A 17,439-nucleotide genomic window follows, 5' to 3' on the forward strand; every position below is an offset into this window, starting at 1 on the left:
CAGGTGACCTTCTGGTAAATATGGTAGTAGTAGTAATATAATAGTATGGTCTGCAGCTTATCATGAGCTATTCTAACTCAAGCGAGCAAAAACTTGAGACTTCCTTAACATTAGAAATCGTTTTCTGTTGTTAAGAAATAGACACGACCCTCCTCCGTTCATCTAACCCGAGGCTGCCGTCCGTTCTTAAGGGGATTTCGAAATTCCTCTCATTCTTCCAGCACCTGTTGGTAAATGTGACAATCCTGATATTTTGTGTGTTTTTGTTTTTACACTTATCTACATAATGTCTCCGCCAACATTTCCTATTATCGAAAATAGCTTCTGGACATCAGAATGCGATCACTAACCTCGATTTGGACGAACATTTCTACTTAAACGAGTCGGCAGCTCTGGACGTTCGGCTTATTCCATACCAGGCCCTAATGCCCCGGACTCGAAATAGGAAGCGACGATGCAAAAGAGGCAGACGAGCCAGTATCCTGACGAGACAACGTTGGTGATGAACCGCTTCTACCTTCCGTTCTATTGGCGAACATACAGTCACTAGAGAAGGAACCGGAGGAGCTCCGTTTGAGACTATCCTATCAATGGGACCTGAACTGTAATATTCTAAGTTTCTCGTAGTCATGGCTGAACAAGGACAATACACATCTCGTTGATTTATCCATACATCTTTAACCCCTTAAGAAAAGGGCTGGAAACTGGAAGTTACATTGCCAGGCTAACATTAACGCATTAGCTTTCCCTAGCGTTTCTTCAGAAGAACAAAGGAGGAAGTAGACATGATGCCCCATCCCCAATGATTAGCTCAAATGCTAATCCTTCCCAGTCCTTCCAGCCATGATTGAAGTGATGGACCCCAACACACACACACACACACAGCTCTTTGACGCTGCAGAGCCCATTGTTTAGCCGTTCTCCTGTTACCCGTCTCCTCAGACGGGCGTTAGCAATAGCCATCTTATCACAACTATGCAGAAGAGAAATAACCCCCACCTTGCAATTGGCGACGCTCCTGTTATTGCTCTGTAATGGAATAGTCCCAAATAAACCCAAATGTGATGTACGTATTTTACGCAGGTCTGTCATTGCCATTGTGTCATTCGTTTGTTATTGACTGCACAGAGAGTGCCAGATAAAATGTTCTGATTTTGTTGGTTCGTTGATCTAATGAATGAATCAATCAATGTCGGTCAATGCCTTCTAAGGACCTTTGTTGATGTTTTTTTGTCTCCCCATAGATTCACCCAGAGGAGGAAGACTACGGCTTTGAGATTGAGGAGAAGAACAAGGCCATCGTGGTGAGGTCTGTCACCAGGGGCTCTCACGCTGAGGTGAGGAGTCTATAAACACACACACGCAGACACGTAAAATACACACAGACACACACATAGATGACGACACACACACACCTGCTATGCTTCCTCCTCCTTACTGACAGAGCCCGTTAGTCCCAGTGTGTGAGACAGTGGTAGTGCTGTCACTCTACCTGTCCCTCTCCTCATGGGGACTTTATTCTCAGTGTGGGGATCAGAACTATTAGACATGCCTGCTCACATTCTCCTCACTGCCATCTCAGCTCTCTGTGTGTGTGTGTGTGTGGGGGGGGGGGGGGGGGGGGGGGGTTCTGTGCATATGTGTTTGTTTGTCTTTCTGTCTGCAGCTGGAGGACAGCCTTATCTACTCTCTTTCTTTCTTTTTGAATCAACTCCTCAAGGTCTTGTTGACTAGTTGGATCAGAGCATATGTGCAACGACTGGGGATCCCTGAGGAAGGGATTGGTAAACACAGTCTTACAGCACTCCTTCCCTGACTGTCCCTCAGTGTTCCTTCATATCTTACTCCCCTCCCTCGCTCCAACTCACTCCTCCCGCCCTCAGGCCTACAGTTGTACCATCATCCGTACAGTTCCTAAAATGAACCTCTCACACTCCTTCTGTGTCCCCTACCCTATTTTTCCTCCCTCTCGTTTCCACTCCATCTCACTCCTGCTATTCCTCCCCTCCTCTGCTCCAGACAGTGCCAGTGTAGTTGGGGCCTGGCTGACACAGAGCGTGTGTATCCGAGACTGCCCAAACACTGAGTCCGTCTGTGTGTGTGTGTGCTTTGTGAATGAGGCCCAGCTGATTCTCCGGGCCCAGTGGGGGAAAAAACCTGGGAGAGCCAGGGACTCCGGGAGGGTTGCAGGGTGAATACCTAACACACAAATGTGAAAACGCACGCAGGCACACTCACTCACTCACTGTGGGCCACTGTGCCTTCCTGTTCTGGGCTGTCCTCCAGAGCCAGCCCCCCAGACAACCAAAGCCAAGCGTCATACTAGTGAATCTGGTCCCTGTGTCCTGGGCTAGCCAGAGAGGATATAAAGGCTGCCGTGAGAATCGCTGTGTTTTTGATCATTTAGATGTTATTTTTTAGGCTATTGCCATCACTTATCCAGGTTTTATAAGTGAAATCTGGTCGAAAATTGTTCACACTATTTACATCTGAAAAACAAAATGGACACTGACGTACCAGAAATGAAGAGACAACCTACCCTGATGCTCCACCGTTGTTGCCTCTCTCTCCATCCTCCCCTCCAGATGGCGGGGCTGCAGGAGGGCAGGAAGATCTTCACCATCAACGAGGACCTGGTGTTCCTCAGGCCCTTCCAGGAGGTGGAGACCATGATCAACCAAGCCTTCTGCATCCGCCGCTCCTTACGCATGCTGGTCAACACCAAGACCAAGGAGTGAGTACACAGGCATGTGTGTATACACACACACACACACACACACACACACACACACACACACACAGGTATCCTCTACACACCTACACTATCAACCAGGCCTTCTGCATCCGCCGCTCCTTACGCCTGCTGGTCAACACCAAGACCAAGGAGTGAGTACACAGGCATGTGTGTATACACACACACACACACACACACACACACACACACACACACACACACACACACACACACACACACACACAGGTATCCTCTACACACCTACACTATCAACCAGGCCTTCTGCATCCGCTGCTCCTTACGCCTGCTGGTCAATGCCAAGGAGTGAGTACACAGGCATGTATATACACACAGACAAGTATCCTCTACACACCTACACTAGTGGCAGTCAGTGCTGTTTAAGATGAGGGAGGACGATTATTTTTTTATGAGCTTGGCCTTATTTCTATTACAGCATATTGGAAGGCTGTCGTATTCGATTCATCCAGCTTAATGTAACACTGATAGGTTTAGGCTACTTCATGATACTCAAATGTTCCTGTACACATCATGGGGTTGCTCCAACCTAGCCTATGAATGAAAGTCTACAATGTAGGTGAACAGGTAGAGAGAAATTTGAGTCATCAAGGTGACAGACATTGACACATTCAATACCACCTTGCACAATCTTACCTGCATCTAGTGTGTAGTCATTAGTCCAACAGTTGCAAACGAGTTTCTATTGGACAGGTATGTTTATCCCTGTTTTTGTTCCGTTTGCTTCTGTTTAAGAAACGTTTTTCAACAGAATCGGCGGAATGAATACACACCTGATCACATGCAAGGGTGTGTCGAGTAATCAGAGAAAACGAGTATTGTAACAGATATGGGCAATTTTCTGGATCAGATTACAGATTAGTATCGGGAAAAATAATACTTTTTCACAAAAGCAGTGCACTGGGCCTTTACTAGTCTTCTGAATTGCACCTCCAAAAAATGTATAGCACCTAAATATAGCTCCGTTTACTGCATAAATGGTGCATGGATTTGAATGAATTACAGTGTAGGCTAATCCGTGTGTAAACTATGACACAATGTAAATGGGAGAAGGCTAAAACGTGGTCAGCGGCATATCAAAATGGCAGCACCAAGTCTCCGGGTGAACGGAGGAGTTGTCCATGGTGCTGTTATTCAATATTCTTTATTTACCCTGTTCGTAATGAGCACAGGAAGGTTGCATTTTGGCTTCTGCTCACATGGCTGAAGCGAGCGGGGAACACATGCAGCACACAGACACCACCGGCTACAGACCTACCACAGATCTGACTTGCAGTGGTGTAGTGCTATTTCTGTGGATGAGGGACCGCACAACTTGCCTATATATACACGGGGTACCAGTATCGAGTCAATGTGCAAGGGTACGAAGTACAATTGAAGTCGGAAGTTTACATACACCTTAGCCAAATACATTTAAACTCAGTTTTTCCACAATTCCTGACATTTAATCCTAGTAAAATTCCCTGTCTTAGGTCAGTTAGGATCACCACTTTATTTTAAGAATGTGAAATGACAGAATAATAGTAGAAAGAATGATTTATTTCAGATTTTATTTATTTCACATTCCCAGTGGGTCAGCAGTTTACATACACTCAATTAGTATTTGTTAGCATTGCCTTTAAATTGTTTAACTTGGGTCAAATTTTTCGGGTAGCCTTCCACAAGCTTCCCACAATAAGTTGGGTGAATTTTGGCCCATTCCTCCTGACAGAGCTGGTGTAACTGAGTCAGGTGTGTAGGCCTCCTTGCTCGCACACGCTTTTTCAGTTCTGCCCGCTCTCTTTGAGTCAACTACTCACCACATTTTATGCGCTGCAGTGCTAGTTAGCTGTAGCTTATGCTTTCAGGACTAGATTCATTATCTGATCCTTTGATTGGATGGACAACATGTCAGTTCATGCTGCAAGAGCTTTGATAACTTCCGGAGGATGTCCTCCAACCTATCTTAATTACTGTGTAAGTTTATGGAAAAGGGGGGTGAGAAAGACGAGCCTCCTAGGTTTTGTATTGAAGTCAATGTACTCAGAGGAGGATGGAAACTAGCTGTCCTCCGGCTACAACATGGTGCTACCTTATAGAGTGCTGTTGAGGCTACTGTAGACCTTCATTGCAAAAGTGTGTGTTTTAATCAAATATTTGGTGAGGTGAATATATTAAGTATAGTTTTATCTAAAAAGGGATACATTTTTTAATGTTTCACTATTGTTTTAAATTCACTGATGCTGGTCCTCCCCTTCCTCCTCTGAGGAGCCTCTACTGACCTACACACACGTGTGCACACATACACACTCTCTTGTTGTTATAGGATTGTGAAGATTCCAGACACTCCCGGTGCCCTGTCCTTCAAACTCAGTGGCTCTGCCCCACCTCATGTACACGCAGTAAGGAAAGGTGAGTAACAACCTCTCTGATTGGGGGATACCTAGTCAGTTGTAAAACTGAATGCATTTAACTGAAATGTGTCTTACGCATTTAACCCAACCCCTCTGATTCAGAGAGGAGCGGGGGGCTTCCTTAAATCAATATTACATTATAGGATGAGGCGTTACCTGCCAGCCATGCACCTGTTAACTTCAGGTCCAGTTTCTTGAGGCTCTGCTTTTTAGGACCACATGTTCGCCAGGCTAGGGTCAAAGGACCACATGTTCGCCAGGCTAGGGTCAAAGGACCACATGTTCGCCAGGCTAGGGTCAAAGGACCACATGTTCGCCAGGCTAGGGTCAAAGGACCACATGGTCGCCAGGCTAGGGTCAAAGGACCACATGTTCGCCAGGCTAGGGTCAAAGGACCACATGTTCGCCAGGCTAGGGTCAAAGTACATTTTTAATTGTATTTACAACTGTTGAGTCACGAGCAAGGGATGAGTACAAATGTGTAAAACAGTTGGATAAGGAAGGAGGAAACATGGCCGCCGATTTATTTTCTTCTGCATTGAGGGAGAAGGAGTCACGACCCGGGGTCTCATACACTCTGCTCTGGCTGCACACACACAAACACACACACGCAGGCTCCTTTCAGCTACTGGCCCCATAGGAGTTTCTGAATGATATCATACTCCCCAGCTCCCTCTCTTGTCTCCTAAACCAGGATCCTGGTTGACGGCTGGGATTTGGTTGGCTTGGGTTGGCTGCTAAACTGAAGATATGGAGTCGTGTGCTTTGTGTGAGGTGGATCACTGGGGAAATTATGCTAGGGCTGGTATTTTTAAACGGGACAGGAGATCTGTTCTTATTTTAGGGCACAGCTAAAGTGTTACCAGACAACTTATTTGAGGACCAAAACAATATAGGAACTTTAATTAATAGTATACACATAGCTTAATAATAATTATTATATATGCCATATAGCAGATGCTTTTATCCAAAGCGACATACAGTCCATGTGTGCTTACATTTTATGCATCGGTGGTCCCGGGAATCAAACCCAAAACCCTGGTATTGCTAATGCCATGCTTTACCACCTGAGCCACACACCTATCTACTTCTTAGATGAGCAGATGGTCTTGGATATGCCTTATTCTCTGATCATGTTAAAAACAGATTCTTCATCTCAATGGGATCTCCGAATAACATAGAATGAACTAAATATGTACAGAATGGACCAGATAGATGAGGATACATTGTACACATGCTGTTATTATAGAAAAACATTCATTCAGCATTCTGTGACATCGGTGGTTACAGGATGACACATGAGAAGCTGTGTCCCCGCCCACTTTGACCCCTGTGTGATTATAGGGTCGGAGGCGGCGGTGGCAGGACTCCAGCCAGGTCAGTGCATCCTGAAGGTGAATGGCAACAACATGAACCATAGCGACTACCAGGAGGTCCTGGAGCACTTCACCTCCCACCACGACCAGCAGGATCAGCCCGACATGGTGAGACGTAGTTTGCGTGCAAAGCTGTGGTCCAGCGGTGACACTACCGGATCCATACACACATGGGACTCCCTACTGGAAAACAGGGTTCAATCCCTGTCTCATCCCCCTCTGATTCTTACTGTCTGTCAATAAAGCATTCAAATACATAGGGAGAATCTCTTTTTTTTAAAGAAAGAGACATTTGACGACAAACAATGTTTTAATACTGTACGCACAATATTAGGGAAACGTACATGATCAGAGATTCAACCATGATGGCATTAGCCTAATGTACCATTGTGACTTTTCTACCAGTGTCGAGACGTGTTTCAATCACACTACTGTAGTGTGTTCCCTTCTACAGTGTCACATGCAAGGGTTTGACTGGTTTAATGCGTCACAACCAGGGTTCTTCTGCATCCTCAATTTCACTCTTTTATGGTTTACAGTGAACTGCCAATATACCTACTTTTCCCCTTGTTGTTATTTTCCTACTGTGACAAATATTTTGGCTTTGTCAGCTTGGGACAGTGCAGGGTATACTATGGAGCAGAGGTGGGACCAAGTCATTGTTTTACAAGTCACAAGTAAGTCTCAAGTCTTAGCACTCAAGTCCCAAGTCAAGACAGGCAAGTCCCAGTCAAGTCCCAGTCAAGTCTCAAGTCAAGACCGATAAGTGTCAAGTTTCGAGTCCTAAACAAGTCATACTGTGCTCTTCACCAAATGTAATACCATTTCATATTTTTAACAAGAGTAATAGTTAGTATATTATTACATTTACGCAAATCTTGAATATTGTAAAAATATCTATATTTTTATTATCTACCAAATAAACGTTATATTTCCATGGAAATACATGGGTAGCCATGAGAAAGACCCCCCCCCCCCCCCCCCCCAAATAGTGATCGACTATTGAGGATCGCTATGGGGCAAAATAGGCTTGTACACAATCGTATAACCTCAATCGCCCAACCTTGATTTAGGAACATCAGGTAGGATTTAGGCTACCAACTGCCTAGCCAGTTGTAGCTCAATCTTGGGTGCAATGATCACGTTCGCGCACTGACTGATTGTGTGGAGGCTCATTGATTTAACGTTATGCTAGCCTACATGATACTAGCAAAGTAATAAAATATATAGCTGTCGGCTATATTAGCCACGACTTACCGTTCTTTGTGCAGCTTCAAATGTCGAACAAATTTGGAAATTGTCTAATTTTCTTCCTGATTGTTTTGCAAGTTGCAATCCGTTTTTTGTTGATACAGCGTCATCTTTATATCCAAAAATAATAATTTGGGGTATCATCTTTCCAAGGGCTCCATCTGAATTCACCCGCTGACGTTCCTCTGCACTGCCACGCACAACTTTCTCAGCTGGCACAATTTGATTGGCTGCAGTCCGATTCAAACTGTAATCCGTTAAATGAAGAGTTGATTACTTTTTTTAATAGCATCATTTTTTTATATCTGGGCTTGGGGAGGGTGTCAGGTCAAGTCAAAAGGCTCAAGTCCAAGTTAAGTCACGAGTCATTGGTGTTAAAGTCGAGTTGCAAGTCATCATATTTGTGACTCGAATCTGACTCGAGTCCAAGTCATGTGACTCGAGTCCACACCTCTGCTATGGAGTGCTTTCATTAGGAGCTCCTTTGTTGATGTTTAACCTGGCTCCTCTCCTCTTGTCCAATCCCCTGCTTTGTTGATGTTTAACCTGGCTCCTCCTGTCCAATCCCCTGCTTTGTTGATGTTTAACCTGGCTTAACTCTGTTTGAAGTACATCTTAATGTCTCTTTTACTTCAATCACACACAAATTCTTTAACTGCCAGAGAAGCACATGTGATTCCAAGCACGCTCTTGCACAGAAACCTAGACACACACTTGAATGTATGCACGCATATTATACACCTAGAGACACAAACACACCAGTGTTTGACCCTGGTGTGTTCTCCCTGTGTCCTGTCAGTGTCAGTGGGTGTACCGTGTGTTTGAGGATGTGGAGGAGGAGGGGGGCCCGTTCAAGGCCTGCACAGCAGAGAAATGCTCAGACATCGATGATGAGAACGGCAGGAACGGAACAGGTACTGTACACCACCTCACCACCGGGGGGGGGGGGGGGGGGGGGATGAGAGAGAGAGAGAGAGAGAAAGAATGGGAAAGGATCAGGTACCTTACACAATCTCACCATAGAAGTGTATGTTTGTGTCTGTCTGCTAACAGGTGTGTACTTGTAAGTAGGTACTCAAAAGCGTCCCTTTGTCCAATCCAGACTGCAGGGGGGGCCTGAGCCGGCTGTCTCTGTCTGATGACACGGTGCCCCTGGTGAGCATGACGGTGGACAACGTGCACCTGGAGCACGGCGTGGTGTACGAGTATGTCAGTACGGCCGGCATCAAGAGCCACGTCCTGGAGAAGATGGTGGAGCCCAAGGGCTGCTTCAGCCTTACTGCGAAGGTACAGCACATGTCCACTGTTTTTGTAGTATTAGCATGCTTACGCTACTCTTATCATGCTAGCAGCAGTATGTGGTTCAGTTTCAAGTTTTTATTGTGACGTACGCTAGCACAGTGACATGCTTTTCTTGCTTGCTCTTTCCCAACAATGCAGTATAATTTTTTTAAAGTAGAACAAAAACACTAGAAATAGGAAGAACAGGAATCAGTAAGAAACCTATTTACAGCGTCAAATACCATATTTATAATGTGCAGGGATACTGGAGTGGCAGGGTTAGATATGTACAGTTGAAGTCGGAAGTTTATATACACCTAGCCAAATAATTTAAACTCAGTTTTTCACAATTCCTGACATTTAATCCAAGTAAAAATTCCCTGTCTTAGGTCAGTTAGGATCACCACTTTATTTAAAAAATGTGAAATGTCCGAATTTTTTTATTTTTTATTTAAACTTTATTTAACCAGGTAGGCTAGTTGAGAACAAGTTCTCATTTACTGCGACCTGGCCAAGATAAAGCAAAGCAGTGCGACACAAACAACAACACAGAGTTACACATGGAATAAACAAACATACAGTCAATAACACAATAGAAAAAGTCTATATACAGTGAGTGCAAAAAATATATATACACGGGATACGATAAGACGAAGACAAAGACGTCTGACTGCTACGCCATCTTGGAGTAGAGAGAAGGATTTATTTCAGCTTTTATTTCTTTCATCACATTCCCAGTGGGTCAGAAGTTTACATACACTCAATTAGCATTTGGTAGCATTGCCTTTAAATTGTTTAACTTGGGTCAAACGTTTCGGGTAGCCTTCCACAAGCTCCCCACAATAAGTTGGGTGAATTTTGGCCCATTCCTCCTGACAGAGCTGGTGTAACTGAGTCAGGTTTGTAGGCCTCCTTGCTCGTACACGCTTTTTCAGTTCTGCCCACAAATGACTTGTGTCATGCACAAAGTAGATGTCCTAACCGATTTGCCAAAACTATAGTTTGTTAACCTCTAATTCCTCCCAAACCCGGATCCGGGAGCACCCCCATCAGTAAAAAAGCTGACTAGCATAGCCTAGCATAGCGTCACAAGTAAATACTAGCATCTAAATATCATTAAATCACAAGTCCAAGACACCAGATGAAAGATACACATCTTGTGAATCCAGCCATCATTTCTGATTTTTAAAATGTTTTACAGGGAAGACACTATGTAAATCTATTAGCTAACCACGTTAGCAAAAGACACCACTTTTTTTACTCCACCATTTTTTTACTGCATCAGTAGCTATCACAAATTCGACCAAATAAAGATATAAATAGCCACTAACCAAGAAACAACTTCATCAGATGACAGTCTGATAACATATTTATTGTATAGCATATGTTTTGTTAGAAACATTTGCATATTTCAGGTATAAATCATAGTTTACCATTGCAGCCACCATCACAACTCTCACCAAAGCGACTAAAATAACTACAGAGAGCAACGTGAATTACCTAAATACTCATCATAAAACATTTCTGAAAAATACACAGCGTACAGCAAATGAAAGACACAGATCTTGTGAATCCAGCCAATATTTCAGATTTTTTAAGTGTTTTACAGCGAAAACACAATATAGCATTATATTAGCTTACCACAATAGCAAACCACACAACAGCATTGATTCAAGCCAAAAATAGCGATAACGTATAACCCAGCAAAAGATATTCATTTTTTCACTGACCTGCTCAGAATTCTTCAGATGACAGTCCTATAACATCATATTACACAATGCATATAGAGTTTGTTCGAAAATTTGCATATTTAGTGGCACAAATCGTGGTTATACAATGAGAAAAGTAGCCAAGCTGCAAAGAAAATGTCAGGAGAAATCTTGGGAAAGGCACCTATTCTAATCGATAAGTAATCATAAACTTGACTAAAAAATACAGATTGGACAGCAAATGAAAGATAAATTAGTTCTTAATGCAATCGCTGTGTTAGATTTTTAAAATTAACGTTACTGCACAATACAGCGTGCGCTAAAGCGAGACCGCACCGAAATTCATGGCGGAATTATTATTTGACATTTGTCAACATAAATACGAATTAACAGCATAAAGACTGCTTACTATTTGCTGAGCTTCCATCAGAATCTTGGGCAAGGTGTCCTTTCTCCAGAACAATCGTCTTTTGGTTGAAAGATGTCCTCTTCTCCTGTCGAAATAGCCGCTAACATTAGCTATGTGCCGGAAAGGTGTCCAACTCCTGATAGCGCGTCACAAAGAAATCCCAGAAAATCGCAATAAACTGATATAAACTGCTATAAGTCGGTTTAAATTAACTACCTTATGATGTCTTTAACAACTATAACGAATAAAAACATGACCGGAGATATAGAACTGCTAAAACGAAAGCTTTGCAGGACGCCATTGTGATGTCCCTCTTGCGCCAGGCGCCCCGTTGAAAAGAACGGTACTTCCGTTCCACGGTCTTATATAGGGCCCCAGATGGTGCAATCCACTCCATTCAAATTCTCACCGCTTACTGACATCTAGAGGAAGGCGTATGCAGTGCATGTAGCCCCATAGCTTGCATGGGGACTTATAAACTGACCTCAGAACAGGGACCTCGATTTCAGAAATCTCACTTCCTGACAGGAAATGTGCTGCAGAATGAGTTCTGTTTCACTCAGAGAAATAATTCAAACGTTTTTAGAAACTAGAGAGTGTTTTCTATCCAATAGTAATAATAATATGCATATTGTACGAGCAAGCATTGAGTACGAGGCAGTTTAATTTGGGAACGAAATTATTACAAAGTGCAAATAGCACCCCCTATTGCCAAGAGGTTTAACAAGACATTTGTGGAGTGGTTGAAAAACAAGTTTTAATGACTCCAACCTAAGTGTATGTAAACTTCCGACTTTAACTGTATAAGGGTAAGGTGACTAGGCATCAGGATATATGATAAACAGAGTAGCAGCAGCGTATATGATGATTGTATGTGAGTGCATGTTTGAATGTATGTGTGTGAGGAAATGATGAGTGTGTAGAATGTGCATAGAGACTATAAAATGGAAGGGTCAATGCAGATAGTCACTGTAGCCTGAAGGCTTCTTCGGCCATACCGTCAAGGAACAGGAAATGTCCATTGTTGTTGTAGTCTCCTAGCATTAGCATAAACACTTTGGGTTTGCCTTTATTGCATCGCCACAGCCATGATTTCTACCATTTAGCATTTATGATGAGAACAATAGGAGTGAATGGTTCCCAGGTTGCTTCGTGCTCTTCTCTCCATGCAAAAATCACTTCAAATCACTTGAACTTGAAGACGTGAACCCAAAGGGATTTAAAACATACACTCTGCCCTGTCAGATCCTGGAGGCCTTTGCAAGCGACGACAGTCATTTTGTGCGTAACTGCAGCCAGCTGATCGCGCAGAGTGACCGCGTGATGTCCATGCCCCAATTTGAGTTCAGGAACATCTGTGATACCAAGCTGGAGAGCATCCGCCGGCGAATCAGCAGATACCAGCAGGTACAGGATCTACAGGATCCCTCTATCATAGCCCCCTTTGTAGTGCAAGAGCAGCTACAAATGTCTTCAAGTTCTCTCTCTCTCTCGCACTCTCTTTCTTCTTTCTCTCCTTTCTCTCCTTGTCTCTCCCCCTCCCCCGCCAGACACTCAGATCAGCAACGACTATTGATCCATCATTATGTGATAGCGGTAAATATACCGTTTTTCATTAGCTGTTGTTTTCAGTTTGCCCAGGAGCTGAGGAAAAAGGCGTGCCCCACATTCAAGCAGGCAGGCGTACTGACCCACCCGCTGGGCTGCATGGACTTTGTGCCCACCAACTGCCACGTCAACCTGATGCAGGTGTCCCAACCCAAGACCCCCATGGTGTCCGGCAGGGCCTTCAGCTTCCGCTTCGGACGCAAGAACTCCTTCTACGGCCTGGACCCCAACCAAGGTGGGGTGAGAAGACAATGCAGACGTGTGTGTGTGTACTGTACATGCACTGGCACACACATACAGTACACACTCATATGCACATATACCTTTAGATTACAAAAAGAACAACAGTACAGCAGCACACATACTACACAGCTCTTTAGCAACTTTGTAGAGTTATGTCAATGCCTCAGTTCAGTTACTTTGTGGAATTATAGTCACAGTTGAGTTTTGCCAACAATAGCCAAGATCCCCTGTACAACATTGCACAGAGCTAGCCTTTAACCCACCTTAAAGCTTAAAACAAAGAGATAATTTCCACTAAATACCATCTTTGATCAATTACATCCCACAGTACAAATTACTTTAAGCTCTTGTGATGAAACAAACTGAGTAAATTAGCCTTTAGCCCGCATATAGTGACAACTCCCGCAGTACATTTGCAGTAAAGTAGTTGTAATCCCACCACTCTAATCGTCTCCATTGGTTTCCCATTAAACAACCATTAGCCTCAGGCGACCCCCCCACTCCGAAACGTTTAGCCATCCCCTCTGTGGGTGTTGGTGAATAATGTCATCAAAGCGGTCACTCCAAGACACCAAGGGTGGAATATTCTTCAGAAAGTGAGAGGGAAGGACAGAGAAGAGGGAGAGAAACAGAGGAGAGAGAGTCGGTGGGAGAGATATTTACAGGTGTAGCCCTTGGCCCATCCCCAGAATTAAATCGAACATTACGTATCTCTGTGGGCCCATCTTGTCCTCCTGTCTGTGTTTTGTCGGTCTCTGCGGTTTCGGTAGCCTGCCTTTCGGCCTGTCACACGGGCCGCTCTGACACTGCTCAGAGAAACACTGAGACGGGAAGAGACAGAGGAAGCTGCTACAGACAGACAGCCAGCCGTCTGACTGGAAGATTAGCATCGTTAGTATTGCTTCAACCTTCCTCTCTCCTCAGTTCCTCGACTTAATCGTAGCCTGTGCTATTATGTGCTAACATTACACCCTCAGGCTTCTAGATCAGGAAGTAGAATTGTGAATTAGACAAATTATTTGTATCATATTCTAGGGCATTTCTTCATGACTCTCAAGGCAGTAGAATGTACATAGAACAGCAATGTGTAATGGGCCCTTTATACACAAGCACACTGTTTTTGTCAAAATGATAGGTTGTATATTCACCAGAGTGTTATTGTATATGAAAGCTCAACATGTGGTATAGGTCTCTGGAAGTGAACGTTGATTGTCTCTCCCTCTTTCTATTTTTACCTCTGCTTTTCTGACACCACGATGTTAAGTGCAGCTTTTCAAACTATTCTTAACTTCAAAGACGTAGACACTTATTTTAATACTCTTTCACTTCCTTTTCATTTCTTTACCTCTATTTATTTTCTCTCTCCCCACAGCTAACCTGTCTCACATGTCTCACACCCAACACTGTGTGACTAGCATGGGTGCCCCGTCTTACAGCTGCAGCGGTCTCGGGGAGGAGGAGGATGGTGAGGGGGACATCGAGGGCTATGGAGAGGGCATCCCAGACAGGCTCAAACAGGAGGACATGGAGATCCAGGATGCATACAGCCGCCTCTACAGCCGCCTGGACATCGCCGTGCAAGAGATGAGGCAGTACGTCACCCAAATAGACGCGTAAGTACACATATATGAACATCCTTGCAAAGTACCTACTGTACGTCAGGGATCTCAATCCGGTGGCCCTCGAGCCAGACACGTTCCGCGAGCTCATTTAATGTGGCCAAATATACAGTGGGGTTCCAAAAGTTTTTACACCCTTGATAAAGACGAGTAAAAATGACTCTATAAACCACAGGTTGCCAATGTGTTTCAAGTCCGGAGACTGAGATGGCCATTGCAAAATGTTGATTTTTTTGCCCGATTTAATCATTTCTTGTGGATTTTAATGTGTGCTTGGGGTTATTGTCTATATATAATTTCTATATTTTTTTAGCATACAATATAATTTAGCTCAGTATTTATAAAGTGTGTTATTATTCTGCGTGAAAATGAAAGGCCAAGATATTATGGAACTGTTGTCCCCAGGCAGTCTCCTGAGGCCTGGCCCTGTTTGTCCAGCTTCCTGTTTTTCTTGTTTAAAGGAAAGAGTCACCCATTTTGAATGCTATATCGTATTTGTGCATGTCTGTTCTATTTATTCCTGGGGTCCTTTTATGTTTTTATGTGTATATGAGCTATTCACCGTTCAAGCAGATAGAAATACAGCCGGTGTGACGGGTTTTGCATCATATGACGCGTCATTCCCGCTGTATTTCTGCCTTCTTGAACGGGAATCGTTTCCATTAATGAGTCCAACGAGAAGGATACACTGCTTTCCCGGGAACAGGCCCAAATCCCTGTAATTTGCGTGAATAAAAGACGCAGGAAAAGAGGCCACAGGTCAGGCTGCCTTCTGAGAATCCATAGGCGAGCGAGTAAACTCCCACTGCCATCCGTTCTACTCGCTAACATGCAATTATTGGAAAATAAAACTGATGACCTACGACTATCCTACCAATGGGACATTCAAAACTGTAATATCTTATGTTTCACCTAGTCGTGGCTGAATGACGACACGGATAATATAGAGCTGGCGGGATTTTCCATGCACTGGCAGAACAGAGAAGCTACGTCTTGTAAGACGAGGAGTGGGGGTGTGTGTCTTCTTGTCAATAACAGCTGGTGCACGATGTCTAGTATTAAAGAAGTCTCGAGGTATTGCTCTGCTGAGGTAGAGTACCTTATGATAAGCTGTAGACCACACTATCTACCAAGAGAATTCTCATCTGTATTATTCGTAGCCGTTTATTCGTATCACCACAGACCGATGCTGGCACGAAGACAGCACTCAACCAACTGTATAAGGCCATAAGCAAACAAGAAAATACACATCCAGAAGCGGCGCTCCTAGTGGCCGGGGACTTTAATGAAGGCAAACTTAAATCGGTTCTACAAAAATTTTACCAGCATGTCACATGTGCAACCAGAGGAGAAAAAAAGTCTGGTCATGGCTCACATCAACAACATCCTCCCGGATACTCTAGACCCACTCCAATTCGCATACTGCCCCAACAGATCCACAGAATCTCAATCGCACTCCACACTGCCTTTTCCCACCTGGACAAAAGGAACACCTATGTGAGAATGCTGTTCATTGACTACAGCTCAGTGTTCAACACCATAGTGCCCACGAAGCTCATCACTAAGCTAAGGACCCTGGGACTAAACACCTCCCTCTGCAACTGGATCCTGGACTTCCTGACAGGCCACCCCCAGATGGTAAGGGTAGGCAATAACATGTCTGCCACGCTGATCCTCAACACTGGGGCACCTCATGGCTGTGTACTTGGTCCCCTCCTGTACTCCCTGTTCACCCACGACTGCATGGCCAAACACGACTCCAACACCATCATTAAGTTTGCTGACAACACAACAGTGGTAGGCCTGATCACCGACAACGATGAGACAGCCTATAGGGAGGTCAGAGAACTGACAGTGTGGTGCCCGGACAAAAACCTCTCCCACAATGTGAGCAGGACAAAGGAGCTTGATCGTGGACTACAGTAAAAAAGGTGGGCCAAACAGGCTCCCATTAACATTGACAGGGCTGTAGTGGAGTGGGTCGAGAGTTACAAGTTCCTTGGTGTCCACATCACCAACAAACTATCATGGTCCAAACACACCAAGACAGTCGTGATGAGGACATGACAACAGCTTTACCCCCTCAGGAGAACGAAAAGATTTGGCATGGGTCCCCAGATCCTCGAAAAGTTCTACAGCTGCGCCATCGAGAGCATCCTGACTGGTTGCGTCACCGCCTGGTATATGGCAACTGCTCGGCATCTGACCGTAAGGCGCTACAGAGAGTAGTGCGTTCGGCCCAGTACATTACTGGGACCAAGCTTCCTGCCATCCAGGACCTATATAATAGGCGGTGTCAGAGGAAAGTCCATAAAATTGTCGGACTCCAGTCACCCAAGTCATAGACTTTTCTCTGCTACCGCACGGCAAGTGGTACCGGAGCGCCAGGTCTAGGACCAAAAGGCTCCTTAACAGCTTGAAATCACCACCGGACTATTTATATTGACACCCTCCCCCCATTTGTTTTGTACACTGCTGCTACTCGCTGTTTATTATTTATGTATAGTCACTTTACCCCTACCTACATGGACAAATTACCTCAACTAACCTGTACCCCCGCACACTGACTCGGTACCGGTACCCCCTGTATATAGACTCGTTATTGTTATGTTACAAAGTTTGATTTGATCTGAATAGCTCTGATACACATTCTCTCTCTCGCTCTCTCTCATAAATGGGGGAATTCTTCAGTCCAAAACTGTTCATGGACTGGGCAAGCAGGAATATGCTGTGAAACCACAACCCCATTGAGAGGAGGGAAAACCTTCTTTACTGTGTGT

The 17,439-nt window shown here is 44.4% G+C and overlaps 1 protein-coding gene across 1 annotated transcript in view; it reads left to right on the forward strand.

Annotated features, from left to right (window-relative positions):
- LOC120060870 (phosphatidylinositol 3,4,5-trisphosphate-dependent Rac exchanger 1 protein-like) overlaps positions 1-17,439 on the forward strand; it is a 119,493-nt gene that overhangs the window by 87,312 nt on the left and 14,742 nt on the right. Inside the window, exons 17-25 of the mRNA XM_039010278.1 lie at positions 1,245-1,337; positions 2,586-2,734; positions 5,076-5,161; positions 6,508-6,647; positions 8,590-8,704; positions 8,893-9,077; positions 12,435-12,596; positions 12,822-13,032; positions 14,413-14,653. Coding sequence (XP_038866206.1) covers positions 1,245-1,337; positions 2,586-2,734; positions 5,076-5,161; positions 6,508-6,647; positions 8,590-8,704; positions 8,893-9,077; positions 12,435-12,596; positions 12,822-13,032; positions 14,413-14,653 — 1,382 coding nt within the window. The remainder of the gene's footprint in view (positions 1-1,244; positions 1,338-2,585; positions 2,735-5,075; positions 5,162-6,507; positions 6,648-8,589; positions 8,705-8,892; positions 9,078-12,434; positions 12,597-12,821; positions 13,033-14,412; positions 14,654-17,439) is intronic.

This window comes from Salvelinus namaycush, chromosome 16, assembly GCF_016432855.1.
Source record: "Salvelinus namaycush isolate Seneca chromosome 16, SaNama_1.0, whole genome shotgun sequence".
In the NCBI taxonomy this organism is placed as follows: Eukaryota; Metazoa; Chordata; class Actinopteri; order Salmoniformes; family Salmonidae; genus Salvelinus; species Salvelinus namaycush.